The 25,885-nt window shown below is 48.6% G+C and overlaps 2 protein-coding genes and 1 long non-coding RNA gene across 6 annotated transcripts in view; 2 read left to right on the forward strand and 1 right to left on the reverse strand.

Annotated features, from left to right (window-relative positions):
- The first annotated feature begins 9,539 nt into the window (after positions 1 to 9,539).
- HOXA4 (homeobox A4) lies at positions 9,540 to 11,916 on the forward strand. Its single transcript, XM_059396675.1, has 2 exons — positions 9,540 to 10,300; positions 10,853 to 11,916. The coding sequence occupies exons 1-2, from the start codon at positions 9,673 to 9,675 to the stop codon at positions 11,197 to 11,199; spliced, it is 975 nt and encodes a 324-aa protein (XP_059252658.1). The 5' UTR covers positions 9,540 to 9,672; the 3' UTR covers positions 11,200 to 11,916.
- A 5,682-nt stretch (positions 11,917 to 17,598) lies between these two features.
- Positions 17,599 to 25,885, forward strand: part of HOXA3 (homeobox A3) — a 15,753-nt gene continuing 7,466 nt past the window's right edge. Inside the window, exons 1-2 of one of the 4 annotated variants that reach the window (XM_059396682.1) lie at positions 17,599 to 18,351; positions 20,997 to 21,049. The gene's annotated coding sequence lies outside the window, so the exon portion shown is untranslated. Of the gene's footprint in view, positions 18,352 to 20,996; positions 21,050 to 21,765; positions 21,958 to 25,885 lie in introns of those variants that run through there. The other 3 variants (XM_059396681.1, XM_059396685.1, XM_059396684.1) reach the window with 3 other exon arrangements.
- On the reverse strand, positions 17,616 to 18,964 carry LOC132015863 (uncharacterized). The gene is made up of 2 exons (XR_009403796.1): positions 18,673 to 18,964; positions 17,616 to 18,572 (listed from the first exon to the last, which is right to left on the reverse strand). It is a non-coding gene; the product is annotated as an uncharacterized LOC132015863 (long non-coding RNA).

Genomic DNA, 25,885 nt, shown 5'->3' on the forward strand with positions numbered 1-25,885 from the left:
CGGCTCACTGGCTATAAAACGTCACGTGGGGCCATTAAAGTAAGTTTTATGGTTTTGGGGAGTTGACATCCAACATTATATACCACATAACATATAATCTCACTGACGCTGGACTCCATTTGACTCTTTTGCAGGCTACGTGTGCCGCCTGGTCATTCAAATTGTCAATTTTAGGTCCAGAAGTGTCCAAACTACAAGTTCTCAAAACTCTCTGAAAAATGGCTCCCTCCGAGTTAAGGTAAGCTCGCCTCCTGAGCGCTTTCAAGTTTATTTGTACTCTGGAAACTTTCTTCCTCCATCTCTCTCTCTCTCTCTCTCTGGTTCAATAACTCTGAGGTTGCCTCTGAATTCAAAAGGGCAGAGCCCACTTCTCCTCTGCCCACATTAGCAGCGCCGGGAGCCAGCTCTGCGGAGGCACCCCGGTGAAAAGCGCCTGTGGCCGCCGCGTCCCCAGGCCTAACTTTAATTGCTGCACAACCGCGAATGTTAATGACTTCCGCTGCTCTAGCCGGCGTGCAAAAGATGATTTTTGTGTGCGAATGGGCCTGTGTGCGGAGCCTTGGCAAGGCCAAGACCCCCATTCCGGGGGCTGGCGGGGTTGGCTCGTCGGGGGGCAGCGGGGCCCTAGGGTGGGGGCTGGGAGACAGTGGGGCGCCGGCCACGGGCGCCGAGGGCCGCGCTGCGCTGAGGAGTGCTCGGAGTTTGAAAGAAAGGCCCAGGCAGGGCCGAGGCGGACTCTGGCGGGATTCCTTACGGGGCTGTGGCAATATGTCTTCGCGGGCCGAGGTCATTTGGCAGCCCTGAATTGAGGCGGCTGCCTTCGGGGCCGAGTTTCAGGCCGGCTCTCAGAGAGCCGGAGGGTGGCAGAGGCCGGCGAGGCGCGGGCAGCACCTTCAGGCTGGGCCCCTGGGTGGCCAGGCCGAGCCCAGGACTGTGGGGACTGCGGGTCCCCACCTGGGGGGTGGAGGGGGAGAGCTCGACCCCCTCCCCGCCCCCCCCCCCCCCCCCAACCCGGGACCAGGCCCTAAACCTTGCTTGCCTGCACGTTCTTTTTATTTCGGTGGGACTGTTCTCACCCGCCTGTGAGTCTGAAGCAATAAACTTTATGGCCGGATTTAACTTTAGTCTTTGAATCCCCAGGCTAAATGAAAGGAGTTAAAGGCTTTCTTTTCTTCCGCCTTCCCTTTCTTCTCCCTCTCTTCTTTCCTTTTCCTCTCCTCCTTTGTAGAATTAAGACCTGCAGGCACAGGGCGCTCAAAAGGCAACTTAGGGGTCCCCCTAGGTAACACTAAAGATTAGAGAAATTTACTTCCCCTCAACATACAGACAAATTCTGTCTTCCAAAATGCGCCCTAAAGTTTTGGGGGAAGTCTAGGTGTCTTCAATGCCCAACTTAAAAGTCCCCAGAGCCATTAGGTTGTTTTTCCTGACACCTCATAAAGGATAGTTTAGGGAAGAAATTGGTCGTTTGTCAGTAGGAGATTTCCGCCTTTCTTTTGTTAGCTGCTCTTTCTGTTTGATCCCAGGAAATTTACATAATCTATGATTTCCAAAACAGTTCCCAATATTGCACCAACAGTGAAGTAAGGTGAAATAATTTTTTTCCTGGGTCCAGTTCCAACTTGGCCTCAGCCACCACCCACTCTGGCCCAAAGCCTCATATTCTTCAGTGGCAAAGTGACTGGGGATGCTGTGGCCTGTGCAGGGGTCTTTCTCTGGATGGGTACCCACCAGAGACTTAGCAGATTCCCCCCACTCAGCCTGAAGAATTAAGCCAAATTCTCCAGCTCAGAAGTGAAATTTAAAAATAGAAACTTCTGTCTCCAAATGCTTTTCTCCTTAGGAGCCAGATAGTTTTCTGCAAGTGCTAATTGGTAATGATATTTGCTAATGGCTTAAAGTGAAAAAAAAATTAAGGTATAGTTTGGGAATTTCAACAAACTTTATTGTGCAGAGGCCACTTAAACTCAGCATAAGTCCCACAGTTGGTCCCCAAAGTCAGAGGTCCAAAAAACAAAACTGGGAAGTTTTTTTAAAAAATCAAAACCCTCCCACAAGTCCCAGTTCTCTGACATAGTGGCAAGGCAAATCCCTGAAGTCACCCTGCGTGACCTGTTAAAGTACTGGTATTTCAGCACTCAGGAAGATATGTCCGCATCTTAGTGGGAACCAGAATATAAACTCTCTTTGGGTTCTCTTTTGTCATTTTGGTGTCTGTGAGAATTCTGGAGTTTTTGTTTTGCTGCTCTGACTTTTGAGTTCTTTACTGGAAAATATTGGGTTAAGTTTTTCTTTTAGTCACTCATTTGGTGATCTTGCTTGAGTGATTTCTTGGTGACTAAAATTAGTAGCAGAAAAAAAGAGCCATAGGGCTCTGGCAGGTTCATTTGAGTAACTTGCCCAAAAGGAAGCGTCCACATCACCTCCACCTCCGTGGCCACATCCCACCCTGGGTGGGGAATGGGCAGAAAGGCTGTTAGACCGATATCCAGTATTCCCTACTGTAGGGAATCTTTCCTGTGAATTGAAAAAAAAAATGCAGGCTATATATACTGTCAACTTGCTTATTTCTGTCTGTTGTAATCTTCATAAAAGTTCAGAGTTCTTAAGAGGGCAGATTAAGTCACAAGGAGTTAAATGACTTTTTAAAAATACAGCATTCAGTCAGACCTATGTGAGCGTTATTGGAGAATTTTTTTTCTTCTTATTTTCATAGGAAGCATAATAGGGAGGATGGCTGGTTATCTGCTCATTTTGTAGATAAGTTATTTCTTCTTGTGCCTTCTTTGGTGTTGTTTTGCAGAGGAACTTACTTAGGAAAAAAATCTCTGTCATTAAGGGCTTCATGAAGACATCCAGCCTCAGCCGGTGGCAGAAGTGTCTGTCTGTGCTCCTCATCTTGTAAAAGGAGAAGGTGTCCTGTATGTGCAGGGCCTTGTTTGTTTCTACAAGCCGCAGAGGCAATATTTCCTGAACTATAAATATAATAGGAAGCTTCTGGTCACACTTACTTAGGGGTTTGTTAGGGTTTCCATGGTCTAATTTCACAACATTATGCCGAGATTCCTTTTCTCCAGCTCTTTCGCCTGCTTCATTGTTGGCGGCTTTGGGAGAGCGGGACAGAATTTTCTACCAGAAATAGAGTCATGTTTATTTGTTGAGATGTGAAGAGTATTATATCCAAACAATTAGTGAGGGGGAGAGCAAATTACATCCTGAAAGATGGGATATTAAAGAGGAAAACAATCCTTTTAGCTTAAAAGATGCCCTTCAAAGCCTCTCCCCTGCTTTAGCTCGGAGTCTGAGGTTTGCCCACCATGGAGAGTGCAGAACGTTGTGGGCTCCATCCCCTTGGCTTCTAAGGCAGAATTTCTTTCTAGTCAATGACAAAACTATAAACGGGGCTTCCAGACAAGGCTGAGGGGGTCAGCTGAGGTTCCCACCCACAGAGGAGAGGGGAACCACAGTCCTGGCCATTCTAAACCCCAGAACTCCTAGATCTGCCTAGGTCTGTTTTGTTTGGTGTTTTTCACAAAGAAAGCGGTCCTTCTTCCACCAGGTCCCCTCCCCACAAACCAGTCTTTTCAATAATAATATTTGTTATGAAGGTTATTGGGTAATTATTGCGATTTTGTGAAGCAGCCCTTGCTGGAGGTGAAGTCTGTCATCGCCTAACAAATGACGCCCGTGCAGTTCACTGCCGGGTTAAGTAAATGCAGAGAAGATAAATCTGCACACCCTAGGAATCGCCAGCAGAGCACGCTTTAGTACAAGTTCACAGTCAACTCGCCTGCCTGGGCCAGCTCTCCCAACAATTAAGACTGCATCTTTATTTTTAAATAAAGAAAAAAATGTCTCCAACTCCTACTGCCTGCTTTCTCCCTGTTTTCTTTTTTCTTTCACTTTTTTTTTTTTGAGGTTTCACCCTCCTATTCCAAATTCTCCTTGTAAATGTGATGATGAGTGATTTTGAAAATAATCTCCCTCATATTTAAGTGCTGACAAAAAGAGGTAGGAGGCTGATTTGACAGGAAACCCAGTCACAAACACCCCAAAATATCCAATTCATCCCCTTACTCCCAAGGGCAGTGACAGAAGCAGGGTGTCCCTGAGATCCTGGGGGGCCCCTTCCTCCTGAAGGAAGAGGCACAGCTTTGTGTATCTTTGCGGCTAGTGCGTTGCAACTGCGGGTCAAAAAGTTGAGGGTCAAAAGTTTATGTTGTGCAGCACTCTTAGTCATCTGCCCAGACAGAGTTTGATGTCAATGTTAGAGCTGCGATCTTGACTATCAGCACAAAAGATAAAATGGCTCGGAGTGACGCGTGTATCATGGTATGGACTCCAGGTGAACCCTAGTGGTTGAATGACCTCAATTACGGAGGAAAGGATAGAAAATTCCTCTTTTCAAGAGTAATACATGCTGTATTTCATCTTGAATTATCGCTCCCATTCTGAGGGAATAGCAGCAGGTAAATAGGCATGGATTACTGAAACACCAACACCTTAGATGCTGGAGAACCAGAAGTCTGTGAGTTTGCCACAAAATTAAAAAGCTCAAAACAAAACTCATCAGTGGACCTTTAAAAACTAATATAGCAAGTTGTCAGGGTCTCATCATATCTTCAGAGGCAAGAGAACTAGGCAGGACACTTCCTTTATTTGAAAATTTTTATTTTGATTGGACAGTTTCTTTTTCTTTTTCATACATATAATGATCCCTCAAGTGCGTGAGAACAAGGGCAGGCACAGGCACTTCTCGCAAAATGTCTTCTTTGCAATTTTCAAACACAGAATGGTTTTTCTGAAACCTCCACCCACTAAATGCAAGAGTTCTCAGAGCTGGGAAGGGAAGGAAGGAAGTGGAAATGCTCCCGAAAGGGCAGGATTCTTCCCCCCTCCACCAGGGAGAAAATGCTTATTGGTATGATGAAAATGTTCCTGTTGTTGGAAATTTTTCATTATGTTTCTTGTTACCCCTATACCGTATATAAGAGAAACGCTACAATCTATAAGGGATAACTAAACTGAAAAGAATATGCCATTTGAACAGGAAAATGGAATCCACAAATGCCAGGCCACTTTCTTAAGACCACCGTGAGGGACTTCTCTTCTTCTGAAAATACTCTTTAAAAATACATTTGGAATAAAAACTAAGGAGAGGGGAAGCAAGTTCAGGAGAAAGGGTGGGAGTGTAGAAAAGAAAGGGGTAGTGTGTTAAGGAAGCCAACTGGAACCATGCCTCATGTGTGAATTGCAACTGGAGAACTAAACAATATTTTATTTTTTCATGCACCTATATTAGCTGTAAATGTTGGTGCCTTTAGAATCTGTTTTCCGGAGGGACATATTGTCCTTTTCTATGTATTGATCTTCAAGTAATCAGAGTAGGAAAACAGGAGAGAAAAATGAAAATTTTTTCTACGTTTTCCCTTTTAACTTTAGAGATGAGTTAATTCAACTACTCAGAATGTGGACTCTTGCAGGGATATTTAAGATCATCCCAATATATTCTGGTTGATTGGATTTGCTGGTGCCAGGTACGTTTAATGGTAATGTAAATATTTCCTAAGCACCGCCTTCAAGGAAGCCATCAGATTGCTTCCACTGTGCAATGTGTAAAGTTTTCACTCCGGCCAAGAGCTTGAAGCCAGATGGGGGTGTGCCAGATGAAAACAGAAAAAAGGAAACAACCGTGGTGGTTACTGTTATAGCAATGAACACTTCACCACATCTGGGCTAGGGAAATGAAGAAAACTGAAACCCCCTCTATTACTCACCAAGACAATTATGTGTCTCTTCAAGAAGACCTTGTTATTGTGGTATTGGTTAAAAGCGTGCCACACCTTAGAAACATGTCAACTTCAATAAGCATAGACACCCCTTTGCCAGCTTTAAAGTTGTTTTGTTTTGTTTTAAAGTACCTGCAGAAGTTATTGCTTTTGGAGTACCCACCTTTTTTATTTGGAGGAGTTTTATCTTTAGGCCCCTCACACAATTCAGGTTAAAATTCATGTTTAATCCAGATGCATATTTCAATCCTTATGTGTGGGTTGGGTGCACTATTGTAAACTACTACAAGGAAAGTGCCCCTTGGTGGAATGGCTGATAGAGTGTTGCTTCTCTAAAATCATATGCCTACTGTAGATCTCAGGAAGTCCTCAAATGCCACCATCAGGCATTTTGAAATTCAGCTATTACCGTGTGCGCTCCAGAGACTTGCTTCAGACAGAGAACAGTCTGGAGAACACTCGCTCTAAAGAACAAAGGACAAATACAGTCAATACATTCCATAACGTTTACATTTCCTTTGCTTTTCCCCTTGGTTTTCCCTGAGAAGGAGTGACCTGGGCAAAGCACCCTGCTCTCTAAAAGACACTGTATAGACCTTTTAGAAGTGCAAAGTCCAAGGCCGAGGTGAACTTCAGGTCAGCGCGTCTAACAAATATGAAAATGTCGGCTAGTGAAGGGCGCGCCTTGTGATTTAACAAAGACTGTCAATGTGTAAGATTAATAAGAAACAAAATGCGCACGGTGTCACTGTTCGGTCACTTTGAAACTTGGGACAGGGTTGCATTCAAGAGGGAAGGCTGGTCCAAATATATTCAAAATGATTCAAATCAGATTCAAACGAGGCTGCAGACACTGCCTCCCTCTTGCCCTCCCTCTCCCTTAGACTCCCTTCGCTCTCCTTTTCCATCTGGGATTCGAGGACATGATGAAAAGTTATTTCACTTAATGGGATTTTAAGAAAGCTTTTGTTGGGAATATATGTTATCTCTGCACGTGGAAATGAGCAAATGCGCTCACCAGTTTCCCAAGAAAAGGATAACGCTTTCACCCTGCTAGGGACTGGAGCCAGTTGGTGTGCGAAGATTAGCACGCTCCCTCTCTGCTCGATTTCAGGGCATCCCATCTTTTCTCCGGCGAGACGCTGCTGGTAAACTTCAGTTTATTTATTAATCGAGTTAGTCTCTTCCTGGCTTTGCTTTGGTGTGTTGGATCTTATGTAAAGGCAAGAGGTTTTGGTTTTTTTAAAGCGTTTTTCAGAAGATTATTTGATTCCATGGAATGATGCTATGGCTTGCAAAGAGAGATTGTGGAAGGATCAGAAAAGGTACTGAGATTGTTTATTACAGCCATAAATCTTGCAGTAAAATGTCAAAATGTCGGTGTGTGAGATAACACTTGGTGGTCCTGGCTCCATTTGTGTTTATGATAGGAACCACAAAGACAAGTTACAGGCCTTGGGGGATTCTGTGTAAGCCCATCTTCCAAAAGTAATAGAACCACATGAAACACAGGCACAGTTAACTCGTTTAGGTTAACCATATACAAAACAGTGCCTGTGTCTCGTTAATACTTTAAAATAGAAACTCAGTAGAAGGTTCTGAGGCTAAACAACATGAATTTTGTGTTTTAGTGTCTGTAAATAATATTAAACAGATGTAGTTAAGACCCTAGTACTCAAGGCTGATGACATGAGGATGGCAAAATTTCCTTGTCATGTTTTTTTTTTTTTTCTTTCCCTGAAGCTTAGGAAGCCACGTTTTGTAAATTACATTATGTATGTATATATTGTTCATATAAAATAATATATAAAATATGATGCACATATTTTTTTCTTGTTGTAGAGAAATAACTGATTTAGTTAGCTCTATCACAAGCTAGATTTCCCCCCAACTCTAGAGAGGATGTCTAAAGATTATGCTCAGTGTTGATTTCTGTCTGTGGCTCAGATTTCATTTAAAAAAAAATTTCAGGGTGCCCCTTGTCGATGCACAGCACTTTTCAGAGACACACATCCAATGTGGAAAACCTCTTTGTACCACTTCAGGGTGATTCCAATTGGAAAGCTAACATGATCCCTTTTTTAACCTCTTTTCCTAAATTAGTTTAAAGATTAGTCCCATATAATAGGCTTTATGTGGCTAAGCATTAAATGGCTATCCATCAAATGGATATATTCCAGCATTTAGTAACTTATATGAGTAAGCGATATAAATGAAGATAGAATTGACATTCCTTTTGAAGTGTCTCCAGGCTTAGGCTATAACTTTCCTTGTCTGCAGTCCAGACTCAGTTGTGAGAAAGCTGTTTATACTGCTCTTTGAAAATTCAACTAAGGTGCACCAGCTGAAAAATTCTTGCTTTGCATGCCAATATGAAATTATTTTTAGCATGGTGACTATGCTAGTTTGCACTGCTTTCATCTAGGCTGACAAGTAGAGGATCCAGGTGTGTCTGTTACTCAGAAAATGAAAGGGAAAGTACACACTAGGAGTAAGGTATCAGTATTTACTTCAAAGATCAACATTAGGTGGAATTAATATGTAATTTATTTGTTAATAATGGCGTAATTAGTTTACCCATCAAATTTCAATTACCAAATGGCAGGCAACAGTCCTCTCTCCTCCCTTTCCAGAGCTGCTGCTATCGTTAATATGCTAATTTTCAGCAATTCAGAAATTATAGATTATCCTGTAAATATAACTTTAGCCTCAAATACAGCCCGAGAAAGCAGCATCCTGAAGACAAAACATAGAATTCTTAGCGGGAAAAGAGACCGTCAGCGATCAGACTGGGCACAGTGCCTATTCCGTCCTTAGCTTTTTTGTTTGGGGATTGTTCTGAAATAGGAAGTTGTTGGTTTCAAAACTCGATTTTTGTGGAGGCGTCGCTGCTACCTATCCCCCCCTTGGGCTATGTTTTCTCTCACAGTCGCGCCTAGTAAATGCAAGTGTGTTTAACTCTCAAATCGACACCTCCATCAAATGAGATGCTATTAGAAAAGTTTTGATTTTTCTTAGGAAAAAAATAAAATAGATTGTCTCTAAAAGGAAGAAAAAATGAAAAGTGCCCATCTGGTTATATTGGAACGGCCTTGCTTTACAACCTCGGGCCCACTTCTCTCAGCTATTCACCCACCCACGCTTGCGGCTCCTGCCGGGCTTCTCGAAGCAGGGGATCTCTGGCGCACGAGGTGAGGAAGAGGATCAGCTGGTGAAAAAAATGGGTCTGTTGGCCTTATTCGTTTTATTCAGGGGCCAGGATTAAAACCAGGCCACCTCCAAGGTCTCGACGCCATTTCCTCCCCACACCGGCCTCGAACCCTGGAAGACGCCAGGCCAGTCTAGGCTGGGCCCGAGGTCAGCGCTGGGCCGCTGTCACCCGGCTGCCCCGAGGCCTATGCTAGAAGTACGGCACGAAAAGGGCCCGGCCTGGGCGTCCAAAGGACCAGAAGCACTGGCGGGCCCCGAATTCCCAGCAGGACTCGAAGTTGGGGGATTGGGGGGGACCAAAGCTCCAGCTCCCTCCCTCCGCCGGAGGCCGGACAGCCGCATCCATCACCCGCCCGCGCGCTTCCTGATCCGGGTCCGCGCGCGCGGCGCGCCTATTGGCGGGGGCTAGTCACGTGGTGGGTACAGGGCGGGGGCGCGCGCGGGACCTAGACGAGCGCGCGCGCGAGGGGGGTGGGGGGAGGAGCGGCGCGAACTTTGGTGGCGTTGGCTGCAGCGGGAGGGGGAGGGGGAGGGGTGGGCGCTTGACAGCGGGGGAGGGGAAGGGAGCAGAGGAAAGGGGGGATGGGAAGCGAGGCAGGAGGGGGAGGGGCCTCGGCGAGCCCAGAAAAACGACAACGCGAGAAAAATTAGTATTTTTGCACTTCACAAATTAATGACCATGAGCTCGTTTTTGATAAACTCCAACTACATCGAGCCCAAGTTCCCTCCCTTTGAGGAGTACGCGCAGCACAGCGGCCCGGGCGGCGGAGACGGCGGCCCAGGCGGGGGCCCCAGCTACCAGCAGCCCCCAGCGCCCGCGGCCCAGCACCTGCCGGCGCAACAGCCCCAGCTCCCCCACGCGGGCAACAGCCGCGAGCCCCCCGCCTCCTACTACGCGCCACGGGCCGCCCGCGAGCCCTCCTACCCTGCGGCCGCGCTCTACCCCGCGCATGGTGCCGCCGACACCGCCTACCCCTATGGCTACCGCGGTGGCGCCAGCCCGGGGCGGCAGCCACAGCCCGAGCAGCCCCCGGCGCGAGCCAAGGGTCCTGCGCACGGCCTGCACGCGAGCCACGTCCTGCCGCCGGGGCGGCAGCCCCCGCCGCCGCCTCCCCCTCAGCATCGCCCGGCGCCCCCTGCACCCCCGCGGCGTTGCGAGGCGGTTCCAGCCACCGCGGGCGTCCCGGCAGGGGGCAGCGCCCCCGCGTGCCCGCTGCTCCTGGCCGACAAGAACCCGCCCGGCCTGAAGGGCAAAGAGCCTGTGGTGTACCCCTGGATGAAGAAGATCCATGTCAGCGCCGGTACGTGGCGCCGCTGGGGAGGCGCGGGAGGGTGGGCTCGGGCCGGGCTGGGGTTCGGGGGTCGGGGCGAGGGTCAGAAGAGGAGACTGAGGGGAAGGGGGCCTCTGGAGGGGAGCCCCCATCTGGCCCGAGCTACAGTGGGATGTGGGTGTGTGCGCGCCAGCCAGCCGCCTGATCCTAACGTGAGAACCCTTTTGTACCCGGGGTCCCTTTATCGAGAGATTTACGAGATGCCAAACTGTTAGGGCAGTAATTATAGCCCCCATAAATTTAATTGCCCTGGCAGAGGCTTCAGGCCATGTGTCTTTGAAGCTTTTCTTCAGCCCCAATGCCCAGCACCATTCTTTATGGCTCTCGGGTGTTTCCCGTTGTCAATAGCCTGTGAAACATTTTCTTTGCCGTTTTATGTATCTTGCGTGAACTTGGTGTCAGGTTATTATATAATGATGATGTCCAATTGCTCTTCCCCACCCCACCTTCTCTCTCCTCCTCCTTTCCCTCTCTTCCACTCCCTCCTCCTTGGCCTTCTCCTTCGGGGTTATGGGCGTTCAGTCAACCCCAGTTATAACGGAGGGGAGCCCAAGCGCTCTCGAACCGCATACACCCGACAGCAGGTCTTGGAGCTGGAGAAGGAGTTCCACTTTAACCGCTACCTGACCCGGCGGCGCCGCATCGAGATCGCCCACACGCTCTGCTTGTCCGAGCGCCAGGTCAAGATCTGGTTTCAGAACCGGAGGATGAAGTGGAAGAAAGATCACAAATTGCCCAACACTAAGATGCGGTCCTCCAACTCGGCCTCGGCCTCAGCAGGCCCGCCAGGGAAAGCACAAACTCAGAGCCCGCACCTGCCTACCCACTCCCACCAGGGTGCCTCCACACCCATTCCCTCCTCCATATAATCTTCTAGAGATATAGACCAGTTTCATTCCCCCACCTGCTTTCCCCCCCCTCTTCTGCCCTTTTCCCCATACTCCTACCTGTCTGGACCATAACAGACCCCCAAACAAAACCCAACTTGGTGAAAAGGATAATAGAAGACATTATGTCGGTAAGAGTATGTGCTGGTTGCCACCTAAGAGAAGACAATAGCCAGGATGCTGGCTGATGTCAGCATCAACCTGCTGGCCTAAATAAGGCTGCAGGTTTGGGTACCTGAGAAGGACCACTTGGCAACAGATACTTTTGAGATGGCTAAACCCAGCTGGACAGCCCATACTGACTAGGCACACATATATGTATATTTGTTGCAAGCAGAAGAAAACAGACCCTTTTCCCACCTTCCCTACCTCCCCCTTCCACATTAAGGCAGCTCATACAAGCTTGTATTGAACTGAATAAATGAGTAGACATTGTGGACCTCACAAGATTATTTAATTCTCAAAATGTATAGACCTTGATGGTAGATGTGACACATGTTAGTTTTCCTTCCTTGCATTTATTTAAAATATTGTTGTAGAGTTGTTGTTGTTGTCTTACTCTGAGGCACAATCTTGGGGGTTCGGGGAGTGCATTTAGACCCATGTGCAACTGTACAAATTGTGGTGTGGCTATATAGAAAAGCCATGTGCTAAGAATAAACTCTGTTTTAAAAAACCATTAAAGTTCTAAGACACATTTGTGTGTTTCCTACTTTTAATTAAAAAAAAAGTTCTCTGGATTGAGATGTTTGACCTTGCATGTAAAAACCCTATAGATAGCTCGAGTTATGTTCACTTGAATTCTGACTGCTCACATAATTTGTGTGAGTGTGTTCAACTCGAGCTGAACTCTTGTCAAGTTTGACCCACTGTGGGAAAAGTTCCAAAGAGCAGGGAGGCTCTTGAGCTCTGAGAGGGCTCCTCTTCTTCCCAAACTTGGCCAGGCTTTCAGGCTTCAAGTCTGTGTAAGGCATAGAAACGTGTCCTTCCCTGCAATGAAAGGTGAAACCGCGCAATGCTGAGGGCCCAGGGGTTTCTGCAGCTGTTCTACACGCTGAACTCTGAGCACACTTGGAAAGAAGTGGTCCCTTTGGTATTTATTGCACCTTCACACTTAATCTGCCTGTTTCCCTGGAGATAAAAAAAAAAAAATAGTTTGCGTAGAGAGTTGAGATTGCTTTTTGTTTCTTGGATATTTTTAAGGTTCTCTTTGCTAACTACAGCTTGGGGGGTTTTGTTTTTCTTTTCTTTCTCTCTTTTTTTCAGAAGCAAGAGCTTTCAAAATAAACTGAATTTTTCAGGTAAACCCTCCAAAGTTTTTGAGGAAAGAAAAAGCATAATGACACTCCCAAAATGTACCCCAAGCAAGGTAGACCTAGGAATATTCAGTGCTGGAAAAAAGCCAAACTTTGAGCTAGGGTAACTTTCCCCAAATGCTCCTGGATCTTTCTGCCCAAACTAAAGAGCTAGATTCAAAGGGTGAAAATCAAAACCTACGTCTCAATCTCTAACTCTAGTATTTATTTACTGATTTACAAATCAGTAAAGAGGATTCAGACTTGGTTGTCACTAAAGGGAGGATTCTGCAACACGATTCAGAAAACCAACACATGGGCAGTCCCAGACTGTAACTGTCACCTGGCCAAGTGAATGGGTGCAGTATTTAATTCATGTTATAATTTTAGCAGAGATGGGAGGGGGCGCTCACCTGCCTTTACTATACCAGAGGAATTTTAATCACGTTTTCCCATGAGTGTCAAACCCTTAGCCAGCGGTCAGTGCTATTCCTCCTCTTGCCGCTATTGCCCTGTGTGTGATACAGGCAAGGGTGATCAGTTCCCTACCTATGAACGAATCATATCTAGGAGGAGGGTGGTGGACACCAGTCTCTGAGGGGCCTCTAGCTCTCCCCAAGAAAATTCAGGGGCAAACGTACATGCCTTCCCAAGTCAGGCCAAAACTGGCATAAAGTGCATTTTATCCGGTGTGAACGGGTGCCAGGGATTTCTGGAGGGACTGCGACTGCTGCTGAAACTTATTAACCCTCCCCCTACAACACGCACTTGTAAAACGAAATTAAATCACGCTGAAAATAGCAATTTTCCCAGGAATCATTAATCACCTCATACAATAAATACTTCTTTGTAATTCAACAGCAATTCTGAAAGGCCTTCTCTGGGAAAAGTCTGTGGAGAAGCGAGGGATCTTCTTGCAAATAATATGGTCTCGGGCAAAGACGCAGCATCTTGGCTGTCTGCTCAAAAATGCCTAGACTCTTGGTGGAAATTGAGTGTCAAGCTGCAAAACCTCAAATGGCAGATTATCATCATTTAAGGTAAATTCTTATATTTCTCCTTTGTAGGGAAGGAGGGGTATAAGGGCATTCATTAGCTTCATACTGGAGGCAGTTGTATGGGGATGAAAGGGATAACTTTCTTTCACTTGCTCTTATAGCCTATCCAAGAAAGGAAGAGAAGGATCGAAAGATTGTTTTTCTAATATACCAGGACAAAATGGCATTTTTGTCCAAACTGTCTTGATTATTAAGGTATTGGTAAGTTTTGCAAAGCCAAAATTATCCAAGATGACCCAAGCAATTGTGTCCTTTCTTTACAGTGTTTTGCCTGTTTTAGATTCCCTCTTTTAAGGGAGCTTGTTATAGCAGCTTAGAAAATCCCACTTTGGGCTTTAAAATCATGCATTGTCTTCCCTTTGCTAGGGCAACCATAAGAGTTCACCCAGAGGACAAATTTTCTATCTCATTAATTGTTTTTTTTTTTTTTAAAGCGAACCCTAGTGGCCCCTCAAACCCTTGACCTTTAAAGACAGTATTTTGTGTAAGCTCTATAATTCTCCTACCAAAATGACCCTTACACATGCGCTTCTCTTCTTTTTCTCTTTCTCCCTCCTTCCCTTTAACACATACTCCTTTGCTTTAGTCACAGAGCCAAGCAAGCTGTGCATGACTCTGGAGATAAAAGTTTTGTCAACATCTGAAATCAACCTAAATCGGATAGGAGACACTTTAATGGTCACAGTTTGAATTAAGTACTTAACACTCTCCCCCCTGAAGAAAAATGGCACTTTGCAGGCTCTCTTTCCTAGTTTTGCTGAAATCTACGATATACCCGGTGTTTTATTACAGCAGGAGTTCAACTGTGACAGGCATAGTAGAGTACTTAATACCCAGGATGGAGCTCATGGGAAGATTACCTAGATATATGGGGAGAGGGCCCTCTGCACAGCATCTCTGACTCTATACCCAGCTAACCCAGGGTGCCCACATTCCCCCCACCTCTCAGCTTCCTCGCCATTGGTTGGGGATCACCATCTCTACTCTGTCTCCCTGTTCTCCTAAGCATCCAAACTGTGCTGCTCTTCTCACTGCTGGGTTCCCTCCAGCAGTTTCAACATAGAAACTAATCAGGTTCTCTTTAGAATGAAAGGAAAGAAAGACCCCAAAGAATCAATGTAGCAAACAGAAACCTGGGGCTTCCCATCTGAATGGGTGGGGCTTCTGTGCAAGCAGTGGGACTGTTCTTTGCACTCCCTTGGTCTTCATCCCTAGCCTGGGTCCTGTATTGAAGAGCATAGGCTCACCGTTCCCAAGGGTTGCTCCAGTTGCCCCTTCTCTATATTGTACAGCATGGGGCCAAGAACAACTCTGCTTCCTCTCTCAAAAGACTATGGGCTGGGAAAAATAGGAGGAGGAAAGGATGTGGGTTCTAACTTCTTGATAGCATCAGGGAGGCTGCTCGGGCTGTTATGGAACATTCTAGTCTGATCCTTCTGTCTTGGAATTTTGGCATCTCTTCTTCTCAAGGCCCCAAACTCATGGAGTAACTCCCCTCACCCCTTCAGGGCAGCTCCCCTCTCTCTGGACTTGATTGCTGGGGCTAAAAGAGATCCCTCTTTGAAAGAATGTCTGATATGAAAGAGACTTGGTGACAATTTTGGTTCAGTCTTCTAAGTTTACCCACGAGGAAGCTAAGGCAGCTGAAAGTCCCCCTATGTGCATGTCAGTGAATGTGTAGGTTGGATAGAGACTGGGTCTCACCTTGGAGAGGGGTAAGTGCACAGCCATCTTTGCTCCGTTGGAAGCCTATTCTGCCTGGAATGGACGTGGGCATCTGGGCTTACACTTGACATGGGTGGCCACAGGTGTGCTGCAGCCGGGGAAGAAGGCTGGGTTCTTGCCTGATCCGCGGTCAAAGCACCCCAGGAGGTTATGTAACCAAAACGCCTTAGCCAAGGCACTGAAACAAGTGGGCTCTTCTCTGGGCTCAGGAGGGAATAGACGCCAGAGTGCCTGGGAGAGGGGTGGGCACCGCACAGTCCACAAGGCTTATATTTCCAGATTGACTAATTCTACTCTGCTGGCCCTGGGATTTTCATGGCAGTCGCTGGTCCCGGAGCCGAGCAAGGAGCAAGGGTGTCAGCTTCCGGAGGCCTGGAAACTAAAAGAGCCAAACAAGGATGGTGGTTGCTGCAGATAAAGGTGTAGCACCAGTTCGAGGGAGATATTGAAATTGTAATCTTTTGAGGTCACGTGACTCATTAAATAATTAATGCGGATCGTCAGGAATGGATCGGAGTCGTCAGGGCCTCACTAGGAATGAATCTCTCAGAATTGAGACCCCCAACTTCCTATTTGATTTTTAAGAAAACACACATCCTCAGATTTATCTCCAAAGGCTTTTAACTCCTTCAGGAGGGCTGAAGAGAGCCCTTCGGCGGGGAGGACCGGAGCTGGCGGGCCCACGCTGGGTCTTGGGGCTTTTTCTTCAGGGTGTCTGCAAGTCCAGGGAGCGCGCCGTGTCCTGGGAAACGTGAGTTTGGGCTGGGTTTTCTGCGGTCACAGCCTGGCTTTAGTGATGGAGTGGGACGGATGCGCAGACAGTTGGTAATGTTCTGATTCACACTGGGGAAGGCTGCAGAGATACCACAGGACCGGCGCGCGGCTTTGTTCAATTTTCCCGGTGTTCATAAATCACCCGCGCTGCGCTGGGCGAGCGAGGGAGCAAGCGAGCGCCAAAAACGCGGAGAGAGAGGCCACGCGGCAGCGGCGGCGGTGGCGGTGGCCATTGCAGAGGGAGAGACCTGGGCAGCATCTCTTTGTGACTCATTAGTCTGAACGATTTATGGGGAACAGCAGCCATGAATATTTGACTTGGGGATAAGGAAATAGCAACAACAATAATAACCATAATAATTACAATACTCCTAAGCGTCATTGGGTGGGGGAGGGGTGCTGGATGGTGGCAGAGCAGATCTTTCTGGAGCAAAGTTGAATGGCACCGAGAAGAGTAGCTAAGCCCCACCTTGCTCGGAGTCACTCCAGGAGCTCCAAGGCCGGGGCACTCCCTTTGGGGATACAGAGGGCTAGTTTGAACAAGAGAAAGGGGGGCCCAGGGTGGCCTCAGAGTCCTAAGTGCCTGATGGAGGGTGGGAGCTGCAGGTCGAGGTGGTGGCAGAGGGCAACTAGTTGCTCATTTGTGGCCACTTGTTCAATGTGCTGGGGGGTCCTGAAGCCTGAGGGTGGTGGGGGGTGGCTTGCCAGCTCTTTGGTAGCCTCTCAGGCTCTCAGCAAGATTGCAGGGGCTGGAGATAGGCATCGAGGAGTGGTTTGGGGCAGGCTGGAGTGTGGGGAGGCTACCCCTGCCTGGGTAAAATGGTAGTGGAGGATGTGATTGTGAAGCAGCCCACCCAACAGAGTCCCAGCCAGCGGAGAACTTCTCCAAACCCAGGTTTAGCAAGGAGGAGGATTCTTTCCTCCCTTGCTCAGCGTCTTCTCCATCCCGGAAAAGTTGACTGACTGCTAGTGAGCAAGAGAGAGTTGCAGATAGCTTGAGGGATGAGTTGGCAGCAGATATAGGGCATCAGTTGGCTTGTTGCTGCTGTGTAAGGCCGGGCTGGATAGGGCCCCCGGACCTGGTATTGTACGGTCTCTGTCCTTGCCATTTACCCCTATTTCCAACAGCCATGGTTGCCCTGCTCTGAGGGAATAGGCGCTGCCGTAGTCCCTCCAGCTCACTGGGACCGAGAAGTGACGCACCCAGGGCTTGAATGAACCAGAAGACAAAACCTCTCAAAACTGCCCCCGGCCCAAGGACTGAGCTGGGGTCTAATTTCGCGCCAAACAGAAATGAACACTATTAGTGAGGTTTCAAGAGAGTCCGTGATTGAATGCTCCCAGACAGGGCTTCCCTTTGTTAGCGAAAGAAAATAAAGCGTGCATTCACATTCCCCCAAGTTGAGGTGCGTGAGGAGCTCTCCGAGCAGAGCTGGCACCAACGCAAAGCTTCTTCCACCTTCCCATCTTCTTCCGCCTGTCCATTTCCTTCCCCTACCCCCTTCCCTCACCGCCCCCCCCCAAGAAAGAACGGGGAGAATGCGGGTGCGGAGATGGAGTATGTATTTATTTTACAAAAATAAATCACCATCTTCAGGCCATTCTTAGACTAGACCCTTACAAGCAACGAGTGCGCCTCATGGACGAGTGCCCTGGCGACTCCTCCGTGTCCGCGTCACCCGGGGGGCCAGCCTGGCGCCCGTGCCGGCAGCACTTCCAACTCCGGTTCTCCAACTCCCTTCCTTCGCAGCCACGGTTTACCCTCTGCTGTTTATCTGTCCGCAGAGCGCCGGGACACCGGAAAAGGCGATTCCCCGAGTGCCCGGGGTTGGAGACAATCACTGCCACAGTCTTAAACATCTTTCGAGGTAAGCGCTGCGCTAACTCTTCACTCCGCGGGGCTTCGCACGGGCCTTTGGAAGGGGTTTACCCTTCCAGGGAGAGCAGCAGCCTCTGAAAGAGCTTCTGGTCAATATTTAACTTCGGAGGCATTTTGGAGCTGGGTCCCCTTCAGCTGCACTCCCCGCGAATGCGGGGCTTCAGGCAGACAAAGAGTCTGCTCCGAAAGCCCGCCCGCGTTGTGCAGAAGGGGCAGTTGCCGGGACCGAAGATGTGTGTGCGTGGGGGTAGGGGGTGTCAACGGGGTTTGTTTCTTTCTTCGGGTAAACTCCAAACCAACCGCTGCACGGAGCAGCGGGGCAAAAGCAAGTAGAGGCCACGGGCGCGACGGCCCTTGCGTGGGCGTTCTCCTCCGTACACTGTTTGCGGCGCCTGCGGAGACTGTGAGTTCGAGAATGGCCGTCAGGCACAGATCTGCGTGGAGGAAACTTGTCTCGCCGCTATGCAGTTTGTCTTACTCTTCTGCCTTTCCTTGGCGAGAGGAAACTTACTACCTTTCCAATGCAGGCAACGGGGTCTTCTCTGTTCCTTTGGCCAGGCTAATCCTCTGTTCTTCCAACGGGAAAAGCACGGGTCTTCCAGGTCTCTGCGTTTTCTTTTCCTACTGGAAACAAGAGAAAACTCTTTAAAATTCTTTTCAAGTTCTGGCTTAATTTGTTCTCTTAGTTTGGGAATGCAGGGAGGTAATTACTGTGGTTTATTACCTTGTAAAAGATCCATAAATTTCGTGCCTATTTGGGGGAGGGGCTGCCGGAATAGCTTTCAGAAGCTTGGTATGAAGGAATGGGTTTGCTTTGTTCGTTCAGGAATTATTTATTTTAAAAAGTTTTCTGAGTTCCTGTTTTCTATTCCCCTAGGCCTCTGTCTTCCCTAAAATTTGCTCCCCCAATAGACAGCAGGTTGTTCATTAATTGCAACATGCTATTCAGCAATACTGAAGGCTTATCTGGTGTTCTGGATACAATTATTATTTTATCAGATGGAAAGTAAACAGGGTAATAGTAAAGCTGGGTTACTGTCTCAGCTACTGTATGACCATTTATATCAAGTGTAGGTAGGTGGAGTGTTTCAGGAATTTGCAACTCAGGGTGTGCCTATGATTTGCATCTCTGTGCACAACAGAACCATGGCACGGATACACAGTTGCAGGAGTTTTAGACCATGTGTATAAAATGATATACAGATCCGTATGTATCCAGAGAATTTGGAGCCCATTTGTACTGCAGCTGAACCCACAGAAAATATCTCACGTTAAATAATGATCTCTAACCTCCACCAAAAAGTGGGGGTGCTAAGCAGGCCTTACCTGATGCTAAGTAACAAAACCACTACAGTTAACTAAAGGGGGAAAAATGTGAAGTGTATTTTTGACAGAGAAATCAGATTGCAGTGTTTGAATACAGATATATCTAATCTGCCAACAGCCTTGCAAATATTGACCAAAGCTCTGTATCCTTGCTCACCTACTCTTTCCAAGGCAACTTTTCACCTATTTCGGCTCTTGTGAAATGGATTCAGGGCATGTGTCCCCAGCACTGGTCAGATTGGGGCCTGGAGGAGTAAGTGGAAAGAAGGGGACTGGCAGCTAGGTTTCCCAGCCTGGGCCTACATGCTTGGCATCGATTCTTGTTTTCTGGAAGGGAACTTTAAAAGGCCCATAGCCTCACTCAAGGAGAGTGGATTTCAGAGTGGTGAGGGAGGACTCTCAGCTGCCTGTTCCCTGGTGGCCTGCCCAGACCCAGGTCTCTCTTAGGGAAGCTATTTTCACCTCAAAAGTTACATTTCCTGTGACTCCCTCAGATTTTTCCCTTCACATCCCACCAAATCACCCCATTCCAACCCAAGTCGTTAATGTTAATTGTTAAGCAGCAGTTGGAGCATTAACTGGGCTGTTAATAGCGGCATGGAGGCTCCTGGCTAGAACTGAGATGCCGCTGCTGGGGCCTTGCTGGCGTTAAGGCATTTCTCTGAAGCAGCACCAAATACTTCTCCCATTGATTTATGGCCTCGGAGTTTCGATTTGCTCCAGACTGTTCGGAGAGTTCTGAAGGGGGCCCCTGACTCATCTTTGAGTCAAAGTCTCTGCAGAAACTTTGGTTGGGGCAGAGGGTAGTTTGGCAGCGGTTTGGCAAAACTTCCAGGTCCTTTCTAGGTTATCAGGAGGGTTCAGTGTGAAATATTTGGCACTGCTGGGATGGGAAAGGGTGCATAAGGGGAGCAGAAGACAATGTATTAGGGGTCTGAATTTTTGGGGGAATGGAGAGTGCTTTTTGGGTACCAGCCTTTGGTCCTATCCCCCACCCCCATACCTAAGAGAAGCAGGTTTTTTCACTTTGGGTTCTCACTTTCCAGCTTGTGGCTTAGGTCAGAGTTGGGACAGTTGACAGAGAGGTTCTTTCCCAGCTCTACCACAAACAGAACTTTGTTGGAATATTGCCCCTAGCATAGGCCACGGCTCACTTCCAAGGGATTATGTCTCCTCCTCTTTTATTGCCCTTCTGATTTGGACACCCCCAATGACCAGGCCCCCTAACTGAGGGCCTTACGTTCTCACCAGGTCCCTGCAGGGGAGGAGGGGAGGGGCAGGATCATGCACAGCCTTCTGTGGCTACTATAAGCGAGTCCTCACACTTAGAAGGCCCAGGCAGCTGAAGATCCACTCTAGGGAAAGAAAAGAATAAGGCATGAGGATCTCACTACTTCTGAGAGCACTCCCGAAGTTTGGAAACTCAGACGGGAAAAGAGGAACTTTCTGGAGGGTGAAGTGTTAAAATCAGTGGACAATGTCACCAAGCAGAAGTCATGAGTAGAACAGGGGGGTTGTTTGTTGGAGCAGAGTTGATCCAGTTAGCTTTCTGCTGGTGGACAGAATTGTCTTAGGGGAGGGTAGACAGACCCATGTGCAAAGAAGGAGGTCCCAGGTTATCTTGTAGGTAATTCCAAGGGATGCCAATAAAGGGTGTGTGTGTGTATGTATTTATCTTACAGAGTCAATTAGATAACCCCCCCTTACATTTTCCATTGTTAGAAGCCTACAATTTCCTGTATCACTCCTGCTATGCACTGAGGACATGTCTAAGGGTAGGTATAACCAGGGCACTGAGTCCTTCTGTATTTTGCAAAACCCTGACCCACCACTTTCCAGCTAAGCACCTCTTTCCTAGAGGGGTCCCACTGAACAAAATCAACTGGACTTGGGGGAGGTGCTTTAGCCTTTTGTCAGGTAATTTGGGGCCTTTTGGGTTTCTCCAGTGGTGTGGTGTACAGCGTGGGTGTTAGCAAACTCTATACAATGGCAGGCCATGAGGGAGTCCACCAACTAAGCCAGTCATTACTGGGTTTTCTTCTGGAAACAAGGCCTGGGCTTTGCCTTTTGATGCACTGGCTGGAGGGCCAGAGGAGACTCTAGTGCCTGGACGTGCAGGCTTCAGCTTGTCCGTGAGTGGAAAACTACAGTTACATGGACTCTAAGAATGAGGACAGCATTGCCGTTCTGTTCCCTTCTGTTTGGATCATTTGTAAAGAACTGTAAGTGGAGATAAGTGGCCTAGTGTGGCACATGTTGAGGGGGTTATGCCCCCATTGTCCCACTGCCCTAGACAAAACTCTTCCCCACTACTGGCCAAGCTTCTCCACTTCCCCTCCCCCAAAGCTGAATGTTCTGCTTGGAAACCTAGTCCCTTCAGTGATTCCCTATTTCAAATAAAAGGATTTAAGTTGACGTATGACCACGTGAGCACATAATACAGCGCATTATTGTGGCATTTGGAGCGGAGACCCGGGCGGGCTTCGCCTGTGATTACGTTTTCTAGATTCTCTACCCAGCGAGAGCTTTTTCCCCCACCCCCACGCACCCACCTCCTCCTTCTTTCCCTTCTCCGGAGAGCACTCTCCTAGCGGGTTGCAGTTTTCAGCGCTCATGGAGTGGTTCTGGGCGAGCTAGCCGATGGGACTCGAGGCCACACCAGGAGGATGGAATTTATTTTAAGGTATTTCCGCTGATTGTTCATATCTAGAGTGAGTTATGGCTGTGAGAGACAAAGGTCAGGCGAGGAGACCCTGGTTCACCAACAGGACCCTCAGCCCCTCTTCCTTTGTTTCTCTCGTAGAACCGAAACCGCTTGAAAGATCCCCAGTAGCGCCTCAGACTGAGTTTAATTCCCTGGGAAGTGTTGGGGGTATAAAGGAAAGGGCACTTGGCGGCTACTAGGTAAGCCCGGTGGCTTCCAGCGCTTAGGCGGCTTTGTCCACTGCAGCGGGCTGGAGTCCCAGGAGCTGAGCCCCAGGCGGAGGGAGGGTCCCGAAGCGCCGATCACGCCGAGGTGGCCCGCGCCGCGCTAGCGGGGCTACACTGCCAGGAGGGGGTGGGGGCTGCGTGGATGGGTAGAGGAATTGCTCCGGGTCGGAGACGTTTGTGGGGCGGCCGGGGTTGAAGAGGTAAGGCTGATTTGGGCAGCCGGAGCAGTTGGAAGAGGGAAATCAATGAGTGTGCAGATGCGCTGCCATTTTATTGATGATGCTTTGGGCCACTTTGTTCAGTGCTGGGTTGTAGGATGCGCTTTCCCACACGCGGGACCAAAGGTGCCAGACCCCAGAGGATGCACCATTGTTTCCCCAGCACCCTCTCTACCCGGGTAGGCTTGAGGAAGGACAGCTCAGACCTAGGAGACGCTTAGCTTAGGGTGGCTGGCGGGTAAGTCTGAGGAACGCCCGGAAGCTCTATTAGGCTGAATTTTGGAGAGGAGGGAGCTAGACCTGGGTTTGGGCTTCATATTGTGCATGGCCTGGACACCCCATTGTAACACACCCAGCTGGCTTGCAGAGTTTTAAGGACTGGTTATTGCAACCTGGGCTAAGGAGAATTCCAGAGGCAGAGTCCACAGAAAGCAGAGGCAGACATGTCTCGGGCTTCAGACCCCAGGAACAGTGTTACAGCCAGGACAGAGGCAGATGAGAGTTAAACTGTGCTTCCAAATTACTGGGAAAGCCTGTGGTAATTGCACTTTGGAGACCCAGTGCTCCTGGGAAGGATTAAAAACTCCCTGAAAAGGTGAAGGAAACTTCACTTTCCTCTGCACTTGGAGAGCTTGGAGTAGAGGAAAGGGGTGTCTACAAGGAGTCAGGAATCAGATCTGCCCATGACTTAAAAAAAAAAAAATCTTATTTCTTTCTGTACTTGGGGAAAAAAAAAAAAAATCAAATCAAGCTTCCCCTACTTGAGTGGGATTTACATCCCCAGAACGGAAGGGCCGCTTCTACCCTCCCCCGCTGCCGGCCTCCGCGCTAACCGTGTTTAACTGAGGCCGTTTCAAGTGCTCTAAAACACCCCTTGGAAATAAAATGTAAGCTTTAATTGCTGTTCAATTACTTGTCAGCATTTCGTATGATTTATGACCCAGTTCTGGCGCATTTTTGACCCAGTTAAAGACTCATAAATAATATAGTTTCGCTAGAAAGAACGAGAGAGGGAATAGAGGTTTGTTAAAAGCATCTTTTTATTGTCACTTCAGTGCCAGCAAGCGGAATAAATATCTAGGGATGGACTCTCACACTGGTTCTGCATAAAAGTGTGCACAGTGAGAAGAAACCAACAGGCCAGTTTACAGAGCACCCGTTGGTTTTTCATTCATGGAAAGAGCTAAAGGCACTCCGTTATAGCTGAACTGTAGCAATACAAAACAGGCGAGTCCCCTGTTACCCTTAAAATGCCAGCCGCACCCTCACAGGCAAGTGTATTTCCTCATTAATTTTCCTCCCCATTCCCGGATTCCGATGCCTCTTTTTGCCTCACCTTTCTCCCGGGGCTGCACAGACAGCCTTGAATCGGCCCCAGGCCCTCCCAGACATGTTCTCAAGGAGGCCCCTGTAAAGGGTAGAGAGGCACTAACACACCTTCGCTATTCCAGATATTTTTGTAGTCCTGAGAAAATGTTTTCTTCTAGTCCCCACGGGTAAGACATCAGGGAGCACAGGGACTGGAGCGGGTGGTTTGGAGGAGCCAAGGGGTCCTCTCCACAAAGAAAACCTCAGCGGTTTTGGCCGAGCAGGGTGAATGGCTGCGCGATCTGCCTAGAAAGGCACCGCAGAGGCAGCGGTGGGTAATTTCTGACAGTGGATATCGACAGGCGGTATTTTTCTCTTAAAAAACAATAACAAATAAAAAACCTTCAGCAATCATAAATTGTTATTTTTAATCACCTCACCTGCCATGCCCCCAAAAGTTAGTCCTGTGGATTTCAGCAGAGAGGCCCAAACCCCTGAGGTCTCCGTGCCAGGACGGCAGACCCTAGACTTGAGGTCAGAGACCCATTTCTGCCTGCGGCAGCGAGCCACCCAAAAGCCACCTAGTCTGGGATTGGTGGGGACCCTGTCCCGACCTCCCGCCCCAGCTTTCCCTATAGTCCCGTGGCTCCTCCAGTCCAGTCCCAGCATTTTGCCTGGCACGGTCTTGGCGCCTTTGAAAAGGTATGCTCCCCAGCTGCCCCAGCCCTCACCTCGGCGCCCTCGGCCCTCTTGGCCCAGGAGTTCCCCTCCCCTGGCAGGTTCTCACGGAAAGCTGGCCTTCCCTGAAGCTGGCTTAGCTGAGAAGGCGGTGAGAGTCGTGTCAGCAGTTTGGAGGAGAAAGTGCGGGTTGATTATTGACCCACGCCTTCTTTCTTCAAATGCCACATCCGACCCCGCCGGTTTGAAGAGAAAATGCAGCCGAGCGGATTTTTGCGGCGGCTCTCACCTCCTACGCTGCCCGGCTCCCCCTTTCAAGTTACGCCGCAATATGCCATGAGGAGCAAGTGTTTGCTGTTTTGTGCTCTGTTTACAGCTTTGGGGCGCCGAGTCATAAATCTTGCCCAGCCATAAATGACAAAAACCATTGGTATGCATGAGGCCACCCTGGCCAGGAGTGCTTTTTGATTTCTCCCTTTTCCCTTGGCTTTGTTTTTGCTCTAAGGTGACACTTTGGCTCCCCGACAGTTTAAACATACTACTTATATTTTTAACACCTTCCTTTGAGAAGGACTGGCCGTTGACACCTTGGAATTGCACGAAAGCTCCATTTCTCTTTTTGCCACACACATCGGACTTGCAGAGTTCACTTCGGACTCTGAAGAGTTGAGGGGGGCATTAGAAGGCAGGAAGCCCATCCTCCTTAAAGTTGTGGCAATATTGCTGGGCACACTCTGGCCCTTCCTCTGCTTAGGGTCCCTGTATACCACTAATTGAGGGGGAAACATCATAGACACCGTTGGCGTTGGGGTGAGAGTTTTATGTCTTCCCCTGCCATTGAGCTGCCTGTCTGTACTGGGGAAATGGGCACCTAAAAGCTGGAGACCCAGTTTTCTAGGTATTCTAGTGTGTACCTGAGCCCAGAGCATCCCCTTTCACTGCCTGGGCTTATGGACATCTCCCCCAAGCTACTTCCCTCCTGGCTGCCAGAATTTTAAGGGTTTTTGCCTAAAAATATAACCAAAGACAGCCCAGTTGGCTCTTGGGGAGGTCTCTTGAGAAAGGAAGCCCTACCTCTGCCCCCCAAAGAGTGCCTTTGAGGTTCTCAGATTGGGGGTGACAGATGTGGTAAAGTGCCCAAAGTCTGGGGAACTCGCCTCCTGGTTCTCTTTCTCCTTGCACCCCAACTGGGCAGGCGTTATGTGGTTTCTCAAATGGATTCCTAAGAAATAGAGACCGGCTAGAGAGCCCCTTTGTGAGAGCCCTTTGTCCTCATTAGCATAATTTTCCTGGACTTTAGTGACGCCTAGAAGCGAGGAGAGGGAGGGCGTTGGGGCTTGGGGGGGAGGCTGCCCTCCTCCCGCCGCCGCCGCAGCCGCCGAGTTCCCCCTCTCGCTCCTGTCCCTCCCCTCGCCTTAGCCCCATCCCCCACGCCGCCCCGCGCTTCCCCAGCCGCCTCGGCCTCCCCCCCCCCCC

The sequence above is a fragment of the Mustela nigripes genome, chromosome 4 (assembly GCF_022355385.1).
Source record: "Mustela nigripes isolate SB6536 chromosome 4, MUSNIG.SB6536, whole genome shotgun sequence".
Classification (NCBI taxonomy): Eukaryota; Metazoa; Chordata; class Mammalia; order Carnivora; family Mustelidae; genus Mustela; species Mustela nigripes.